This window comes from Myotis brandtii, unplaced genomic scaffold (assembly GCF_000412655.1).
Source record: "Myotis brandtii unplaced genomic scaffold, ASM41265v1 scaffold105, whole genome shotgun sequence".
Classification (NCBI taxonomy): domain Eukaryota; kingdom Metazoa; phylum Chordata; class Mammalia; order Chiroptera; family Vespertilionidae; genus Myotis; species Myotis brandtii.
This window is the reverse complement of record NW_005353538.1, coordinates 6,245,775-6,264,296: the sequence shown is the minus strand read 5'-3', so window position 1 is coordinate 6,264,296 and position 18,522 is coordinate 6,245,775. Positions and strand designations below refer to the sequence as shown.

At 42.1% G+C, this 18,522-nt stretch overlaps 1 protein-coding gene across 3 annotated transcripts in view; it reads left to right on the top strand.

Moving 5' to 3' along the window:
• The window catches only part of ALG9 (ALG9, alpha-1,2-mannosyltransferase), a 105,114-nt gene extending 94,005 nt beyond the window's left edge, over positions 1-11,109 (top strand). For 2 of the 3 annotated variants that reach the window (XM_014539496.1, XM_014539500.1), the window contains exon 15: positions 10,872-11,109. In XM_014539496.1, coding sequence (XP_014394982.1) covers positions 10,872-10,995 — 124 coding nt within the window. In that variant the 3' untranslated portion in view covers positions 10,996-11,109. Of the gene's footprint in view, positions 1-9,760; positions 9,925-10,871 lie in introns of those variants that run through there. The other variant, XM_014539494.1, reaches the window with a different exon arrangement.
• The last annotated feature ends 7,413 nt before the right edge of the window (positions 11,110-18,522 follow it).

Here is an 18,522-nt window from a genome sequence, read left to right as displayed (position 1 = left end):
CTGCCAGCCTGCTCGCCCCCAACTGCCCCTCCCTACTGGCCTGATCACCCCTAACTGCCCTCCCCTCCTGGTCTGATCACCCCTAACCTCCTCTGCCTCGGCCCCGCCACCATGGATTTGTCTGGAAAGACGTCCGGAAGGTCTCCTGGAAGCTCTCCCGGTCTAATTAGCATATTACCCTTTATTAGTATAGATTAGGATTGCTGCATATTGAGGAATTCTGAATATCTATGAATATGCAAAGAGGCTTGTTTTCTGTTGAAACTGTTGGAAGATAAGCAAAGCCTTTACTGTTGGACTAGTGGAGAAGGACCCCCTAAATAGTGCTAAATGTTGTTAGCCCATTTGGGAGAGTGGCAGCCCAGGTGCTCATCCATTCTTTTCTTCTAAGCTTCTCTGTTTTATCAGGGACTAGAGGTCCCAGGTGTCATTACTTTGAGAGAGGATGCAGGCATAAAATCTTAGTAACCATTTTCTAGTCACCCCTTGCACATAGCTGGTACCATAGCCTCAACTTATACTCTCTGAGTTTGCCATGTCTGTGTCTGGCTAATTTTATAAAGATTTATCAAATTCTATGGCCATGTCCTATTACATAGTTTCTAAAATAAGAGAGGATTTTTTTCTTTCTTCGCAGGATGATATAATTGCTATTTGTATAAAATAGTCAACAAGTAGATAGCTGTAATGCCTACTCTGAGATTCCCCAAGAGGAGTGAAGGCAGAGTGTTGCACTAAATTACCAGCTCAGTGGTGGGTTCCTCTCTGAGTGTGGTGGGAAGGTTTGGCTCTGGGAGTCTGGTGGGAAGTGCCTCTCCAGGATGTTGAAGTTGGCCTCCTGAGCAGCAGGGCCTGTTTGTAGCTTTGGAAGCAAGTTGGGAGACCCTCCCCCTACTTCGTACAGCCACATTCTGCCCATTCATTCCTCCTGTGTTACAGGTCCCTTTTGTTTTGCTTGCTTTGCTTTCACCTTTGGTTTGTAGATTATGAGATTTTATTCTTCCCTATTTTGGAGCAGATTAGCCTCATCTAACTGAATTTTAGGCTTGCCTGATTAAGGGCTTGAGATAATTTAGGGAGACTTAAGTGGGACAGAATTTCAAAGCCTTGCAAATTTGTGATTATACTAGTAACCCGGTGCACAGATTCATGCACATTGAAAGGAAATTAATTAGAAGGTGCTGGCAGGGCAGGACTGGGCGAGACAGGGCAGACACGCCCTGGAGCCAACCTCCCGTGGTCCCTCCCCGGCCAGCCGCACCTGGGGTGGCACCGTCGCTTGAAGGGCATCTGTGGAGTGAGTGGGGTCTCTCCGGCAGGTGGAGTCCCTCAGCCTGGCCTGCGGGGATCGGGCCAAAACTGACTTTCCGACATCCCCTGAGGGGTCCCAGAGTGTGAGAGGGCACTCTACAAAGTTGCTGTCGTACAGGGTATGGAACGCAAACGCAAGTGTGCAGTAAACCAGATTCGGGGCCGACAGTGCCCCAGCAACAACATAACGCATGGCCAAAGGTGGAATCACACAGCCCCTCCTCTCTGGTTCCCGAGTGCATCACCCGAGCACTGCCACTGCCAAGTCCCTGTAGCTCGGCAGCTCCTTCATTGAGTGTCTGCCCCCTGGTGGTCAGTGCATATCATAGATACTGGTAGGACAGACACTTAGCATATTAGCCTTTTATATATAGAGATGTGAAGAGTAATGCAAGTAAGGAGTTAGAAATTCGTGTCTTCAGCTGGTGTGGTGGAGGCAGGTTTTCTGGTCAAAGGACAGCAGTGAGGTGCCTGTGAGAGGCCACTGGGCTGTAGCTGCTGGGGAGATATTTTCACTGAGATATGACTATCCTTTTAGTCTCCACAAAGAAGTGAATCCAGCAGCAATGAGCCCTGAAGAGTTCATGGCACCTGTATCCTATGTGGTAGTCTGGTGGATAACTCCCAGCCCCTGACCTAGCATAAGCAGAACTCTCAATTTCTGGAAGATAATTTCTGGAGTAATCACTGTAAAGGGCAAATTAGTTGGAAGCTCTTGTTGTAGATATTGCTGTGTAAGAAATCATCCCAAACTTAGCGATATGAAACAATTGTTCTTGTTTTCTCTCATGGAACTGGGGTTGACTGGATTCAGATAAGGTAGTTCTATAGCTCTCAGGGTTCTTATGCATTGGCCTTCAGATGGTGATCAGCACTGGAGGCATCTCAAAGGCTTTGTCACGTGTCTGTCTGTTAATGCTGTCTGTTGACTAGATCTCAGCTGGGCTGTCAGCCAGAACACCTACTTGTGGCTTCTCTATGTGGCCTGCGTTTCCTCACAGCGTGGTGGCTGGCTTCTAAGAGTTAGTATCTCAAGAGCTATATAATCTTTTTTATGACCTAGCCTTGGAGTTCACACAGCAACGTTTCCATCTCATTCTGTTCTTTTTTTTTAAAATATATATTTCTTTATTGATTTTAGAGAGGAAGGGAGAGAGAGAGAGAGAGACAGAAATATCAATGATGAGAGAGAATCATTGATCGGCTGCCTCCTGAACGCCCCCTACTGGGGATCGAGCTCACAACCCAGGCATGTGCCCTTGGCCAGAATTGAACCTGGGACCCTCCAGTCCGCAGGCCAACGCTCTATACACTGAGCCAAACTGGCTAGGGCTCATTCTGTTCTTGAAAGCAAGCCACTGGGATAGCCCCTGTTCAAGGGAGAGGAATTAAACTCTCCCTGTGGATGGGAGGAGTGTGAGGGAATTTATGGACATGTTTTAAAACCATCGCAGCTCTTTTGATGCCATTCTTCATTTGAATTGGATACTTTTTGAAAATTTTATTTTTAAAGGAGATTTCTTTCAGAAGAGACATATGGCTCACAAAACAGTCCAACAGGCTAGTTCCATCTGAGCTTCTTACTACCCAAGTGGAACGGGAGACTGCACTCCATGGCAGAATTTGGTTGCAGGCCAATAGTTTGAAAAGCTTCAGATGGTGTTCAGATCCTTTAGGTAGAATTAGTTTTCCTTCCTAACCAGTAATTGAAGTGACCTTGTCTTTCCCTACACATCAATCAAGGGGTGTCTTTAGCTCCTTCCTCTATGCCAAGAATAGAGAAACTGGAAGAGGTCAGAGTTCCTTGACTTTTGTAATTCTTATTTTTACACCCCACATAACACACACACACACACACACACACACACACACACACACTGATTTCAGAGAGGGAGAGAGAGATAGAAACATCAATGATGAGAAAGAATCATTGACTGGCTGCCTCCTGCACACCCCACAACAGGGATGGAGCCTGCAACTTGGGCATATGCTCTGACCAGGAATTGAACCGTGACCTCCTAGTTCATAGGTCGATGCTCAACTACTGAGCCATGCTGGCTGGGCTCTACTTTTGTAATTCTTTATCAGGTCATTATTCTCTTATACTTTCTGTTTCTTTATTAGTTTTTAGCCTTTCCATTTTTTCTTCTCTCCAGATACTTTCCTGAGAACCTTCATCTGCAGAGCTAGCCCAGACTAGATTTAGCCTCAACACACATTGGTGTTTTGCTTCTTGTTTCTTTAGCTGCTTAATCATTGAGATCTGCTGACATTTTAAGAGGAATAACCGTTTTTATTTTTCTGAAGTTTAGAGAGTCTGTTTTCCATTGTTATAAAATTAGTTCTGTAGAAAGAGACTATATGTCCGGCCAGTGTGGCTCAGTGGTTGAGCGTCAACCTATGAACCAGGAGGTCACAGTTCGATTCCTGGTCAGGGCATATGTCCAGGTTCTGGGGTCTATTCCTGGTGTGGGTGGGGCATGCAGGAAGCAGCCGATCAGTGATTCTCTCTCATCATTGATGTTTCTATCTCTCTTTCCTTCTCCCTTCCTTTCTGAAGTCAATAAAAATATATTTTAAAAAAGAAAGAGACTATATACAGACCATCTGTGCTCCAAGTCCATACTAAAGAGATGCAGGTTTGACAACTATGTACAGTGTTTTAGGACACCAGCTGCTTTTAGCTAGCTTAGACCAGGTAGCTAGCATCATCCGAGGTCTTTGTTCTAAGTTCCTTGAGAGTTAGAACCACATTTCTTGTTGATTCTGTGTAACTCCTAGCATATAGCTGTGTCTCAGAAAATATTTATTGATTATTTGATGTATTTCACATTCATAAAACTGGATTTATGTAAGTATAAAAAGAATAAAAAGGTGAAGTAAGGATTTCTTAAATTTCAGAACTTTTTGATGCCCTTGTTTGGTATAATGAAGATCGTCGAGTATTTTAAAGCATACTCATTTATTTCATCTCCGTAGAGCTTGCCAGAATCATCTACCTGCTGTGACTTCAATGCTGCTTCCTATTTGTCCCATAGAAGCATAGCCCAAAGGGTGCAAAGAGCAGGGGCAAACACCTGGAACACCGCTCAGTGTTTTCTCCCCAGGAATGGTGGGTGGGACCTATAGTACCTGCATATCCAAGTAGCTCTAAGATGGAAAATAGGCAGGTGAAGAGCATTTCCCCAGCAGCCTTGGTGTGACTGGAGGTCAGAAAATGGCCAGTTGCCTAACAGCAGTTTTTTCTCAATCCTCATTCTGAATATTGGCTAAAGGTGACTGGTCAAGAGGTTATGATGTTTTCACATGATTGGCCAAGTGCCACGAATAAGTGAAGTGACTCACTCTGTAAACAGTCATGCAGTGCTGTGATTCCAATTTGTGCCTCAGCAAACTTCCAAATCATTACACAGTATGGATTTTTGGAGATTGTTACCAAATAGTCAAAACTGTGAATGCATTCAGTGAATGTCAAGGGTCTTTTGGAATGCATACTGAAAATAAATGTCATTTTGGTCACATGGGTAATGATGATTCAGCATATTCTGTGTAAACTGAAACCTGGATAACTTACTTGACCTTTAGCATTTATATTTTCTTTGCTAATATGGTTACCCTCCACAAGTCTGTGTGCTCTAACATCTCCTGAACCACTGCAGCTTCCCCTCTCCTACCACACACCGTAGGCTCCTACTTGCTCTGCCCCACCTAATGGCTTTAGGACTGAATTTTTGGGAAGAGGAGAGGAAGAAGAACTTCATATTAGTTTTGATATTTCCTTTTCCTTGTGGAAGATGAATATTGCCAAAAGTGAGTGAGGTAAACTAATGCTCTGATTTAAGAGTCTGGGCATAGTCATTCATTCATTCACAGATTATTAATTAAGTACTTTATGTGAAACTGTTCTAAAAGTTAGAGATATAGCAGTTAGGTCAAGATATATCTTCAAGGGACTGAAATTCTAGTAGAGTATAAATGTAGCAAGCAACTCCTGTGTTCATTTCTCTTTTATGCAATAAATGTCACCTTTGCATTACTCACTGACCATGAGAGTAATGCCCCTCACTCCATTTCCTGTTAAAGAATATTAAACTGCAGTCACGTTTTTACTACATACCAGCTTTTTGAGCAGTTCTCAGGACTATAGGTTGACTATAGATGAAGTCTTGAGGGAATTCGGAGATTCTCTTCGGAACAGAAGATTGTTGTGAAAATTCAGTTCTGCCCTGAGGGTTGTAGAAAGAGTAACTGAAATGTGAGCTAAGTGCAAGAGAGAGCAAGAGACAGAGACACAGAGAGAGGAAACTAGCTTCAAAAAGAAAGAACTGGCAGTCAGTTTAGACTACGGGTTCACATGGACATTAATATTTGGATGAGTGGATGAATGGATAAAAATAAAAGAGAAAACCTTAGCACTAGGACGTTTTCTTTTTAAAATGAAAAATTGACCCAGCATTTCCTTTTGTGCCTGCTAAACTAGAGACATCAGGGACTGCCAGCCAGTCTTCCATTGACATCAGCAAGAGCAGATTTAAATCTCCACAGAGCACTTCCTAACCTTGATAAATATGGCTGGTAATTGAATTAGAAAACATTCTGAGCTGTCAGCTAATTATGCTATTCAGACAATAGCTTTGTCCAAGTCTGTTTCATCTTTGACTCGCCTGAGTGACTTGCTCACTGGTAAGTGAAGTATTTCCATTTCTATGATAGAGGCATATATTGTACATCTCCCTAAATTCTGCTGTCTGTGCTTCCTCAGAGCAATATGTTGGCATTTCACATAATTACAGACAGTGTTGTATGAGCTTTGATAGGTATTACTTTTATTCTAATTTGTGATTCAGTCTAATCTTTGTTTCCATGTGTATGGAAACACATGTTATTCTAGTGCTGAGCTACTCTTTCAAAGGCAAACAACCAATTTCATTTTCCCTTTTCCAGCAACAGTACAGTATAACAATTTAAAAGATCCTAGTCATGCTTAGCATATTAAAGCTATTCATGGTAAAGACACTCATCTAGAACAGCAGCAATAGTTTTAAAAATGAGGAATTCAACCCAACTTGTTCTCTTTGTTTTAAAAAAATCACAGAATGTTCCTATCCCAGCTCAGAGGTGTGTATATTGACTGTTCCTCACTTCATCTTCTTGAAGAAATTAGTGGCTTTAGATGTTAAAGATAAATAATGTTAATTCTAAAGTAGAACCTATGCATCTTGAAAATACTGGTTCTGGGCTTCAGGTACATCTCTAATAGGTTCTAACTTATTGCTTCTGGTTGTTTTTGCACTTGTATCATCAAAATGCAAAATTTGAAGAATTTTTTGAAACCTTTAACGATTCAATTTTGTTAAAGAGAAGGCAGCTATCTTTTTTGCTCTGTAATGCAAACATTTTCACTTTTATGTGTTATAAACACCAGTTAAAATGATCAATCCATTGAAATTTTTTTTAGTCCTCATCTAAGGACATTTTCATAGACTTTTTTGAGAGAGGGAAAAGGAGACAGAGAGAGAAACATTGATGTGAGAGAGAAACATCGATCAGTTGCCTCCTGCACGTACCCCAACCAGGGCCCAGGATCGAACCTGCAACCTAGGTATGTGTCCTGACCTGGAATCAAACCTAAGGTCTTTCTATGTACAGAACGATGCTTCTACCAACTGAGCAACACTGGCCAGGGTTTCATTGAATTTTTTAAATATGTTTTTTTAATTGATTTGAGAGAGAGAGGAAAGGAAAGAAAGAAACATCGATGTGATGAGAGAGATAAATATCAATCAGGTGCCTCCTGCATGCACCCCTACCAGGGATCAGGGGATCAAGCCCACAACCTGAGCTTGTGCCCTGACTGGGAATCAAACCGGTGACCTTTCAGTGCATGGGAAAATGCTCAACCAACCAACTAAGCCACTCCGGCCAGGACTTCATTGAATTTTTTATTTCTTTTTCATCTATGTCCTTCCAGTCACCTTTGTATATGAACTTGCCTTCAGCATATGCCCACTTATTTTATTAAATAAAATTTGTCACACAGACCTCATGAAAGATGCAAAAATGTGGTCAGATGCCCTGTTAACATAACAGGTCGGTCCAGGTTCTTGTTGCAAAATACTGCATGACGAAGTCTTTCCTGTTGAATGACTAATTGAATGAAAATACCTTATTTCCTTTTTGTTCCTGGAAATATATTGTTTACTCATTAATTCCTGAGTTTGAGAAAATTCATGCAGTATATTGTCATCTGAAGATGCACAGGCAAATTTTGCTTGTTAGATCAATTTCACCATCATCATCAGAGTCTTGAGTGCTGCTGTTTCTCTTTTCATTCATCTGCTGTTTTGTCTAATACTTGTAAAATGTCTCCTGTCAGTTTTCTTCTCATTGCCATAATGGATTGCAATTTTTAAAATTCTGAATTCTCAACATGTTCAATGAAAGCAAAGATAATGTCTTCAGTTTTTCATACCTTATTTAATGATGATGCAATACTTTGGGCAATGCAATAAGAAAATTGAGCCCTAACCGGTTTGGCTCAGTGGATAGAGCATCGGCCTGCGGACTGAAAGGTCCCAGGTTCGATTCCAGCCAAGGGCATGTACCTTGGTTGCGGGCACATACCCAGTAGGAGGTGTGCAGGAGGCAGCTGATCGATGTTTCTCTCTCATCGATGTTTCTAACTCTCTATCCCTCTCCCTTCCTCTCTGTGAAAAATCAGTAAAATATATTTAAAAAAAAAAAAGAAAAGAAAATTGAAGGATAATGCAATAGTGATTATTTATTTTACTTTTGCATCATTCTGTTTGGTAATTTCATCATTTTCCTTTTTCTTATTACTTTAGTCTTGTTTTAAAAAGCATAGTTGTAAATAATCCAAGATACAGAAAAAAAAAATGAGACCACTAAGATCCTACAATATAGCTTAAATTTATAAAAAGGTACAATGGATCCATATGGTAATTGCAAGATAAAATTTTTTATTCTGTTTTTTAAAAATCAATATAATCTCTCTTTGTTCTTTGGAAAACCCTAAAAAGATTAACATTATGAAATAATAACCCTTCCAAATAGTAAGGAATTGTTCCAAAAGAAAGTCAAACACTCACATTGGGCCCAGTGGCCCTAATGTTATACCAGGGACTGAGCTGACTGGCAGTATGTGCTGACTCTGTTAATGAAGCTTTTATCGTGGAGTGGAGATGGCGCTAAGTTAGTGTTGGCTTTTCTCCACCACACTTAAGCTCGCAGGAGTTTGCTCCGGCTTACAGCCTTCTGTTCTGACCGTCCCCTTATCTGTGTAGCATGGGCAGAAAGAATACATTCACTTCTTTCTGGCTCAGGTAGGTGCTTTCTCCTCCTGTTCCTTGTGTTTGCAGAAGCTCTGGTTTATCTCGTGTGTCTCTTCTAAGCCTCTTTCTCTATCAGAGCCCTTGAACAGTTAGCTGTTAAAGTGAAGTGCATCTCTGTTGAGCACAGAGCATTGCCAGGATCCCAGTGGGGAGCCTTTCTAAGGGGTGTGTATGCCAAGCACGATCTCATTGTGTGCAGGCATGGCAGGAGTCTGCCAGACCCAGGGGTAGGCTGCCAGTGCAAATGCCACATTGACATGACATTTACAAGTTTAGAGTCTGAGAAAGGGCTGGCAATGGAACACCCTTTAGCTTCCTCATTTAGGGTGGCAGTAACTGGGCCAGCTTTGATGTTTTGACTCAAAAATCACAGTCACGAAGTAATGCTTGATACAGAATTTGAAACTATCACTGCCATATTTTCTGTGAAGTTATGAATCCTGTTAGCCTGTTCCCATGATACAGGATAAACCATAGTGGTTGAGTGCAGAATCTGGAATCAAAGCTGGATTTGACTGAGGGCTCTGTCACTTCCTGTGTGACCCCGAGCAAGTTACTTTATGAAAGCCTCAGGTCCCATCTATAAAATAGGGATAATATCACTTTCCTCCTATGGGTTATTGGCTGGATTAAATAGTATCTTTAAAAGTATAAGCACTTTTCCCGGTGTTTGTCCAATGCTAAATGTTCAATAAAAAATGCCCCCTAAAAAAAAAAAAAAAAAAAAGAAATTTGGGTTTTCATCTATTCCTATATTTTAATAACAAATATGTACATTTTATAACTTGCCAGGGACATGTCATGACATGAGCTTGTGTATAAGACTCTCTTTGACTTAAGAATTGCTAGAGCCCTGGCTGGGTAGCTCAGTTGGGTAGAGCATCATCTCGATACATCAAATGGGCAACCCAGGCTTCTTATCAGACCCAGAGAAGCCAGGTTTCCGCCCAAACCGGGTCCTCAGACAACTGCCGGGCGACCTTTACTTGCTTTGGCAGACGGAAAGTTTCCGTGGGAGAGCTCCTGCCGGACTGCCCACATCTCTGCAGACTGCGCCGGGTGCTCGGTTCTGGGCACTAACAGGCATTGCGTTACAGGATTAACTCCCGTGGGGCACAGCGCCAACATCGCAGGCCGCGCCTGCACCTTCACCCTCACCTCGGGAGAACAGCCTCCACGAGCTTCCCCAGTCGCATCCTCCCTAAAGCCATTTCAAGGAAATGAGAGGACAATGGTGCTGACCCCATCTGACCCGGTGACCCAGTGGTAAAATAGGGATAATATCACTTTCCTCCTATGGGTTATTGGCTGGATTAAATAGTATCTTTAAAAGTATAAGCACTTTTCCCGGTGTTTGTCCAATGCTAAGTGTTCAATAAATGTGAAGTATTTTTCAGAAACTCATAAGAAATTTGGGTTTTCATCTATTTCTATATTTTAATAACAAATATGTACATTTTGTAACTTGCCAGGGACATGTCATGACATGAGCTTGTGTATAAGACTCTCTTTGACTTAAGAATTGCTAGAGCCCTGGCTGGGTAGCTCAGTTGGGTAGAGCATCATCTCGATACATCAAAGTTGTGGGTTTGATCCCTGGTCAGGGCACAAGAATCAACCAATGAATGCATAAATAGTGGAATAACAAATCTCTCTCTCTCTCTCTCTCCTTCCTCACCCTCTCCCTCTCCCCCTCCCTCTCCCCTTTCCTTTCTCTCTCTAAAATCAATAAATAAAAATTAAAGAAAAAAAAAAGAATTCCTGGAACACTACACTGCAAGCCCAGACATGCTTTTCTTTATCTTTCTAGGAAAATGTAGTGCTGGAGTCAGGATCATTTGAGCGTCTCTACAGTTCTTAGCTGCAAAAACCATTGGGTATTAAGTATTTATTTCAGTAAATAGCAGTCCTTTGATTGGCCTGCAACTTGTCTGTGGTATGTTCTAATGCTAAGTGAAGACCGAGAGCTATTTTGAAGGCTATACCGTGACTTAATTGGGAGACTGTCTTTTTGGTGTGGGTAACAAGGTACTTAGTTTTGATTACTTTATCGTGGTCTAGTAGCTAAATAACAGGCTTTTCTGTGCTGCTTATATAAAACATCCTTACTATAGCACTTAGTTTATTTCCTTGAATCATTTTCAATACCATTAGTAAATTCTCTCAAATGGTAAAATTCTCCTTTCCCCCCACCCCCTTGTTTTTCAGATCTTCAAAGCTGCTGCGGGCATTTTATGTCCCTTTCCTGTCAGATCAGTATACAGTGTATGCAAACTACACAATCCTCAAACCCCGGAAAGCAAAGCAAATCAGGAAGAAAAGCGGAGGTTAGCAACACGTGTGCCTGTGGTCCCAGCGGACAGCCACCCTGTTCTAGTGGTTCCACTGGCAGGACTCCTTCCCAGTCATCACTTGTAACGTTGTAATAAAGGCCTCCTGACACAAATCCTGGAATCTGGGTGCTTTGGGCTGGTCAGTCACCCACATTCACTTCTTGCCTGAGTGTCTGTTCTGCATGTAACCTTTTGGCAGCTGGGCAGAGAAAGGCCCTAAGTCCAGGTAGATAGAGTGTTCCACATCTCATTGTTTTTCTTCTGTTTAATTATTCACTAGACCGGAGAAGAGCAGAATCAACCCATAGGAAGAATTGAAAGTCTCTGAACTGGGTGGCTGTGTCAAGCTGTTCTCCACTCTCTGGCCTGGCACCTGAGAACTAGCTCGCCTCTCCTGGGCCGTATGGGCCTCTCCACCAAAGCTGTGTGGCAGCTTCTCGCAGACCTTCTTGTTCAAACCCTAGTGCTGAGAATGAGCACAGCCAGTCGCCAACCTACATGTCCTTTCCCCTCCAGCAAGACTAAGTTTCTCTAAAGCGCTTCACAGGACGAGGCCTGTCCTGGAGGTACCTCAGGAAAAAGGCAACGCTGTGAGGAACTGTGGCCAAACTTCATTATTTAGAATGCCACTTATTCTCATTTTATTTCCTTTACAACAAACTGTAACTATGTGGATTGTTTTTTAAGTGTTAGCATGCTATTTCTTGAACTCAAGACTTCCCTGTGTAAAGTTATTAATAGAACAGTATACAGTGTATGCAAACTACACAATCCTCAAACCCCGGAAAGCAAAGCAAAGCAAATCAGGAAGAAAAGTGATTAGCAGCACGTGCACAGGACATATTTGGAGAAAATTAATTCTATCAATTGGTAGAGTTGGATAATATCACATTTTTAAGTAATGTATTCTGTGGCCATTTCTGAGGAAATTAAGAATTTCCCTTTTTTAAACAACCCTAGTGAAAAAGACCAGTGTATATTTATAGCAACTATTTTTGAGTCTGTATATTGCAAAGCACATCCTGCATGGGGCGCTTCTCATCAGATAGGCAGTTATAATGACCTAATATTTTAATAAGTGTGTACTCTCTTTCCCTTTATATACATTCCCTTTACATACATTATTTCATAGTTTATAAAGCATTATGCACTATCTCATTTGATCCTCAGTCACAATGTGAAGTAGATAAGGCAAGTGTTTTTATACCCATTGTACAGATTAAGAAACTGAGATTACTGGGGAAGGTAAAGTGACTTGCCCAAGGTCACATAGCCAGTAAGTAATAGCACCAGGACCAGAACCTACGTTGCCCAGCTTCTCATCTAGTACTCTTCCATATTTCCTCACTTGACTATGAAAACAGTACTTGAAAGAATGATGAGGTTGTCCAGAGACGAGATTGATAATCTGACTTTCTGTTTTAATGAAGAATTTTATCTGTTTTTTCTTTGAGTTCTCCGGAGCCTCCACTGTCTGTTGGTTAGACTCTCATCACAGCAGTGCTTCGTGGTCCCGCCTGGCCGGTGGCAGGAACACGGTGCTCGTGTTTGGAAGTCATGCTCCTTGGTAGCCAGGCAGGATCCAGTAGTAGTTCATTTCTCTAGTCAATCTGGGTCACAGCATAGGTGCCTTATTTCCCCAAGGGTAGTTGTGTCTAGTATCTGCAAATCGGTTGAATCTATTTTTCGGAGTTTCCATCGTTCATTTTTCAAAGAGAAGGGCTTTCCATAGGAACTGATCCCAAGAGAGGAGAAAAGAAATGATAAGGGAAGGAATGGCTAGTGGCCATATGAAGGTCTCCCCTCTGAAGGAAGATTGGGACCCAGTGGAAGCACTGGAGAGGCAACAGGTCTGGGCAATAGAGGGTAACTGGAAAGTGAAGATAAACTGGGGTCCCACTTGCTGCTTTAAAGACTTCTGCCATTTAATTCTCAATCCTTGATGACTTTTTCCAAATATTGGCACATTTGGTCTGACTACAGGATAGAGAATTTTCACTGAAATATCTTGCCATACCTGCATTAATAGTGCAGTGAGTTGCTAAAGCCCTTCACTTTTTGCAGAGGTGAATAGGAGAGTTCCGAAAGGGAGGCCCACGATGAGTGCTTTTTCTAATTGCAGTGGCACAACGATGATCTATTTGATCATCTTGCATGTGGGAAATAAAAAGCCTTCTGAGCAGGAACTTACTATAATATAGCACAAACAAAGGTCGTGATTGAGCCAGGGATTCCTGGGGAATATCAGTTCCTGTTCCTTTTAAAACCTGATTTTGGTTTTCTCTGTTCTACGTATATCTTTAATGAGAGCACAATAAACTGCAGGACACTGTGCCAAATGCTATAGGTCAGGTTAGAAAAAAATGAATGTTTTTTGTTATGAAGGCATTGTTCATGTGATATTTATATAAACACATTTATAAATCTCCATCTCAGCAGTACAGGGGGGTTAGCTTGCTGGGGAAAAGTTTCAAACACCTGGTCAGAGTAACATATCTCCTCTGGAGAATCAGTGTTCAGCATGAGCTGTCCCTCTGCCCATTATAAGAGTGAAGTGTCTGAGGTACTTATTTCTCCATAGATTGTGCAATATCAAGGAATGAAGGACTATAGATTGTTTGTAATAGCCTTTGATTATGGAGCTGAGTGCGGGAGTGGGTGTACTTGGCAATACCAGGACTCTGATCTCCGATCTCTGAAGCAGCCGGATCTGAACGCCGCATCTTACAACACTGAGTCCCATTGCTGAACCAAACTGTGTAATAGGCATCTATTGCCAAAGTTTACCTGTCACCGGGTAGTTGTCATCTGATAAGAAAGAAGACTGGTAATTTTACTTATTTTTTATTTTTTATTATTTGAGAGAGAGACATTGATTTTTTTGTTCCACTAATTTATGCATTCATTGTATGTTCACTGACCAAGGATTGAACCCCCAACCTTGGCATATTGGGACGATGCTCTAACCAACTGAACTACCCAGCCAGAGGAAGACTGGTCATTTTAATCTCTTGGGATAATCACAGAAAATTGAAGCCCATACTCTTTATTATTGAACTCAAGTTTAGAAACATTGTTTTAAATCAAGGTGGTTCTTGATCCCAACCATTTATTTGGGTCGTTTTGTTGTTGTTTTTGTTTGTTTGTTTGTTTTAGTTTGGAGTTCTGGGAAAGGACCTTGAAAACTCCATGTGGTTCTGCAACATTAGATCTGGAGTGACCATTTGGGCAAAGCACCAATGGCAGTCCTTGATCGTGTTTTGCATTTCCTGGGGTTTATTGAAATAAGAACTCACTGTGATTGTGCTGCCTTCTGGGCAGTGCCAGGCAGCTCTGCTTTTAATTTGGTTAATTTTATTTTCTCTGGAGAAGGAAAAGAGGCACAATTTCATCTTTGCCTGCACAGGCACATTAAAGCTCATGTGTTAATTCATTCTTACGCTCTTACATTAAATTACATGCCTTGGTAAGTCAGTAAATGGACATGTGTTCAGCTTTAATTTTTTTGCAAGAGAAAGATCAGACTTCCGTATGGCATTGTTGTATTTCAGAGGCTCTCTGGTGTTTCAATAAATCTAAGTGAATGTTGCCTTCAATTTTTCCAGTGCATATAACCAGGTGGTCATGCTGCAAATGCTGTCAGGAAGCAGTCCAGTGCTGGAGCAAGAGATTGTTCAAGTGATTTGTCTTCCTGATCCTTGTGCTTTATTTCACGTGTCAGTGTTTACATTGCATACTTATATTTTCTGTGAAAGAAAAAAGTTAAATAAATCTTGGCAGTTTGATTTTCCTTTTCTTAAAGTGATATTTTCTCTTTTACCTTTAGCTTTTAAATCTTGGTGGAGATTGGAAAACAAAGGAGCTCAGCTCCTTCCATCTACCTCACTCCTACTCTTCAGTGGATAGACCTGCCTTCTATCGTCTAAATAGCTCAAAATGCTTATTCTAAAAACTCTAGGAAGAATTCTTTGGGAAATCCAGTGAGGGTTGGTTTTATTTTATTTGTGGAAAAACCATGCACAGTAGGAATTACTCAGTGTATCACTGTTATAACTAAAAGAGACTTTCAGGGTTTCATCTTATGTTTTGGGGGGGGGTAAGAATTTCCATCAAAGTGAGGATCTTAATATTCATAGCAATGTGGATCTAATAATATCTAACATTTAGGTAATTTACCCCTTTGCCAGAAGTTGTTAGGAACAAAAATAACTTCTTTGTGAATGAATTCCTAGTATCATTCTTACACCTTGCATCTTATAGCCAATAACTTCCTGTAGCCATCTGGTTTTATACCATTGGTGGTTAATTTTCTTCCCATAGGACCCAAAAATGCCCATGAAACTTAGTTTGATTTCTTTCTCCCAGGTTGTTTTACAGATGGATGCTTTATTAACATAATTATTTTCCCCTGTCTAGAAGGCTCATCCTTGTCTCTGTTTGTTACTTTTACTTACAGGGACATCTTGAGTCTCCCTCTCCTCTAAGAAGCCTTTCTAGACTTCAGACCCCTGTGATTACGTCCATTCCCTAACTCTCTCTAGTACCCAGTGTCTTTCCTAAGGACCAGAGGTCCTCAAACTTTTTAAACAGGGGGCCAGTTCACTGTCCCTCAGACATTCCACACATGCGCACTGCGGGCCCGGGACGAGTCAGCTGCTAAGCAGGACAGGCAGCGGCGGCAAAAACACCCGGTGGGCCGGATAAATGTTTTCGGCGGGCCGCATGCGGCCCACGGGCCGTAGTTTGAGGACGCCTGACATAGACTATTAACATGCATCCCTTGCAAACCTGTCTCTCAAGAGCATTGCTGGCATGTCTAGGGGCAAAGACCGTGTCACACAAGTACACAGTTCTCTGAGCATGTTTATGGACAATGAAGAAAGAAAAGTAAGAAGAAACCTGAAACTAATATACAACTGTCGCTTTCAATTTGGCAGATTTCTAGACCACAAAAAATACAGTAAGTCATTTGATACGTCCTATGTTACCCAAGGGCAACTTGGAAGATGTGAATGAGGCTTGACATTGTGTGTAACAGCGGCAGATTCCTCGTAGTACCTTCTAGAACAGCCGTGGGCAAACTACGGCCCGCGGGCTGGATCCGGCCCATTTGAAATGAATAAAACTAAAAAAAAAAAAAAGACCCTACCCTTTTATGTAATGATGTTTACTTTGAATTTATATTAGTTCACACAAACACTCCATCCATGCTTTTATTCCGGCCCTCCGGTCCAGTTTAAGAACCCATTGTGGCCCTCGAGTCAAAAAGTTTGCCCACCCCTGTTCTAGAAGGAGAGACTGGGCACCCTCATTGAGTTTTTCTACTATTACTTAACTAGAGGCCCAATGGATGAAATTCGTGCAAGAGTAATCCTTCCTTCCCCCGGCTGCCGGCACCGGCTTCCCTCTGGCACCCAGGACCCAGGCTTCCCTCCAGCCACTGGCAGGCACCCGGGACCTGAGCGTCCTTCGCAGCCCCGGCTTTGTCCAGAAGGTCATCTGGAAGGACGTCTGGTCTAATTAGCATATTATGCTTTTATTATTATAGATTTGGAGGGTCAGACTTAACCCAGGAGACCTTCTGAATGAATGTGAGGCAGAGCCTATCCTCCAGGAGTGAGGGGTGCTCTGTTACTACCAGCCACACGCCCCATTAGGAAAAGGAAATTAATTGCAGGATGACTTTGTAGTGATACATTCAAGTTCAATAATATCAAGTAGCAAGTGATTCTTTTTAAAACTGAAAGCTGTTTGGCTCTCCTAGCTATAGAGTTCAACATAGACCTGACATTATTAAAACAAATTTGTAACCAACATTTGGTAAATGAAATGAGGCAAATTCAGATAAGGGACATGAGATTATGGAATTGTAATGGCCCAGACAGACTGGGAACTCCTATTGTAGCTTCTTAGAATAAATAATGGCTAAATTAACAATTGGGTTAAATAGCATCTTACCTGGGTATGAGCATTTTTAAAAAATGTAAGTGAATCTTAAGGTTATCTTCATAAAATACATCAAGGGGGTAGGATTTTTTGTTTTTGACTTTGCTTCTAGTTTCTGGGCTGCTGCTTCTGTCCTACATGCCTGGAGATAAAAGTAACACCAGGTGATTCTTAATGGTCCTAACAGCCAAAAGATTGTGTGAGCTGAAACAGACTTCTTGTCTGGCCGGCGTGGCTCAGTAGTTGAGCGTTGTTGACCTATGAACCAGGAAGTCATGGTTTGGTTCCTGATCGGTCGGGGCACATGCCCAGGTTGTGGGCTCAATTCCCAGTGTGGGGTGAGCAGGAGGCAGTCGATCAATGATTCTCTCATCACTAATGTTTCTATCTCTCTCTCCCTCCCTTCCACTCTAAAATCAATTAAAAAAACAACTTCTTTATCACAGACCTACAGCCATGGATATGAGCCAACATCTGCCTTATGAGGCCTCCTCTTTGACCTGCATTTGCCTGCAGAACCAGTATTTGGCAACTGGTGCCATTGGTCTGTAATTTGCCCTTTTAACTCTTGAGTCCCAAGTTGCCCAGTGAGAAGGGCATGTTTTGGGGTCTGTTTGTTACCTGCTTCAGCAGCGTTGTACTCAGTGCTGGAGAAGATGTACCTATGGAGCAGTGATTCTCACCCAGAGCTGCACAGAGAGAATCATCTGAGGACCCTCTTAAAAATGGCCACTCTTACCCTGACTTGTTTGGCTCAGTGGATAGAGCGTCGGCCTGTGGACTGAAGGGTCCCAGGTTTGATTCCGGTCAAGGGCATGTACCATGGTTGTGGGCACATCCCCAGTGGGGGGTGTGCAGGCAGCTGATGGATGTTTCTGACTCTATCCCTCTCCCTTCCTCTCTGTAAAAAATCAATAAAAAAATTTAAAAAATGGCCACTCTGCTTGCTCCCACCTGTCCCCTTGAAATTCCGAGTCAGTGGTCCTAGATGGGCCTAGGCGTCATTATGTTTTTAAAATATACTTTTATTGATCTCAGAGAGGAAGGAAAAGAGAGATAGAAACATCAACGATGAATCATTGATCGGCTGCCTCCTGCACGCCCCACACCAGGGATCGAGCCTGCAACCCAGGCATGTGCCCTGACCAGGAATCGAACCATGACCTCCTGGTTCATAGGTCAACACTCAACCACTGAGCCACGCCAGCCAGGCAGCATCATTATTTTTAAAACACTCCTTGGGTGGTTTTTCTAATATCGAATGCTATTGATATTAGAGACCAGAAGGCAAACAATTACACCAGATCAAAGATAATTAAGTAGGCAAAACGTTAGGTGTCCTTTTCCAATTACAACCCTAGGCCTCTTCCCCTCCCCAGACCCTTTTCTCTACTTTTCCCAGCCTATCAAACCTTTCCTGCCCCATATCCCATTCTCTCTGGGCCCTGCTTTCTGGGAAACAATCTACACTAATAAAAGAGAAATATGCTAATTAGACCAGAATAGCTTACCCCCACCAGCCAATCAGAAGAGTATGCAAATTAACCCAACAAAGATGGCGGTTAATTTGCATACACAGG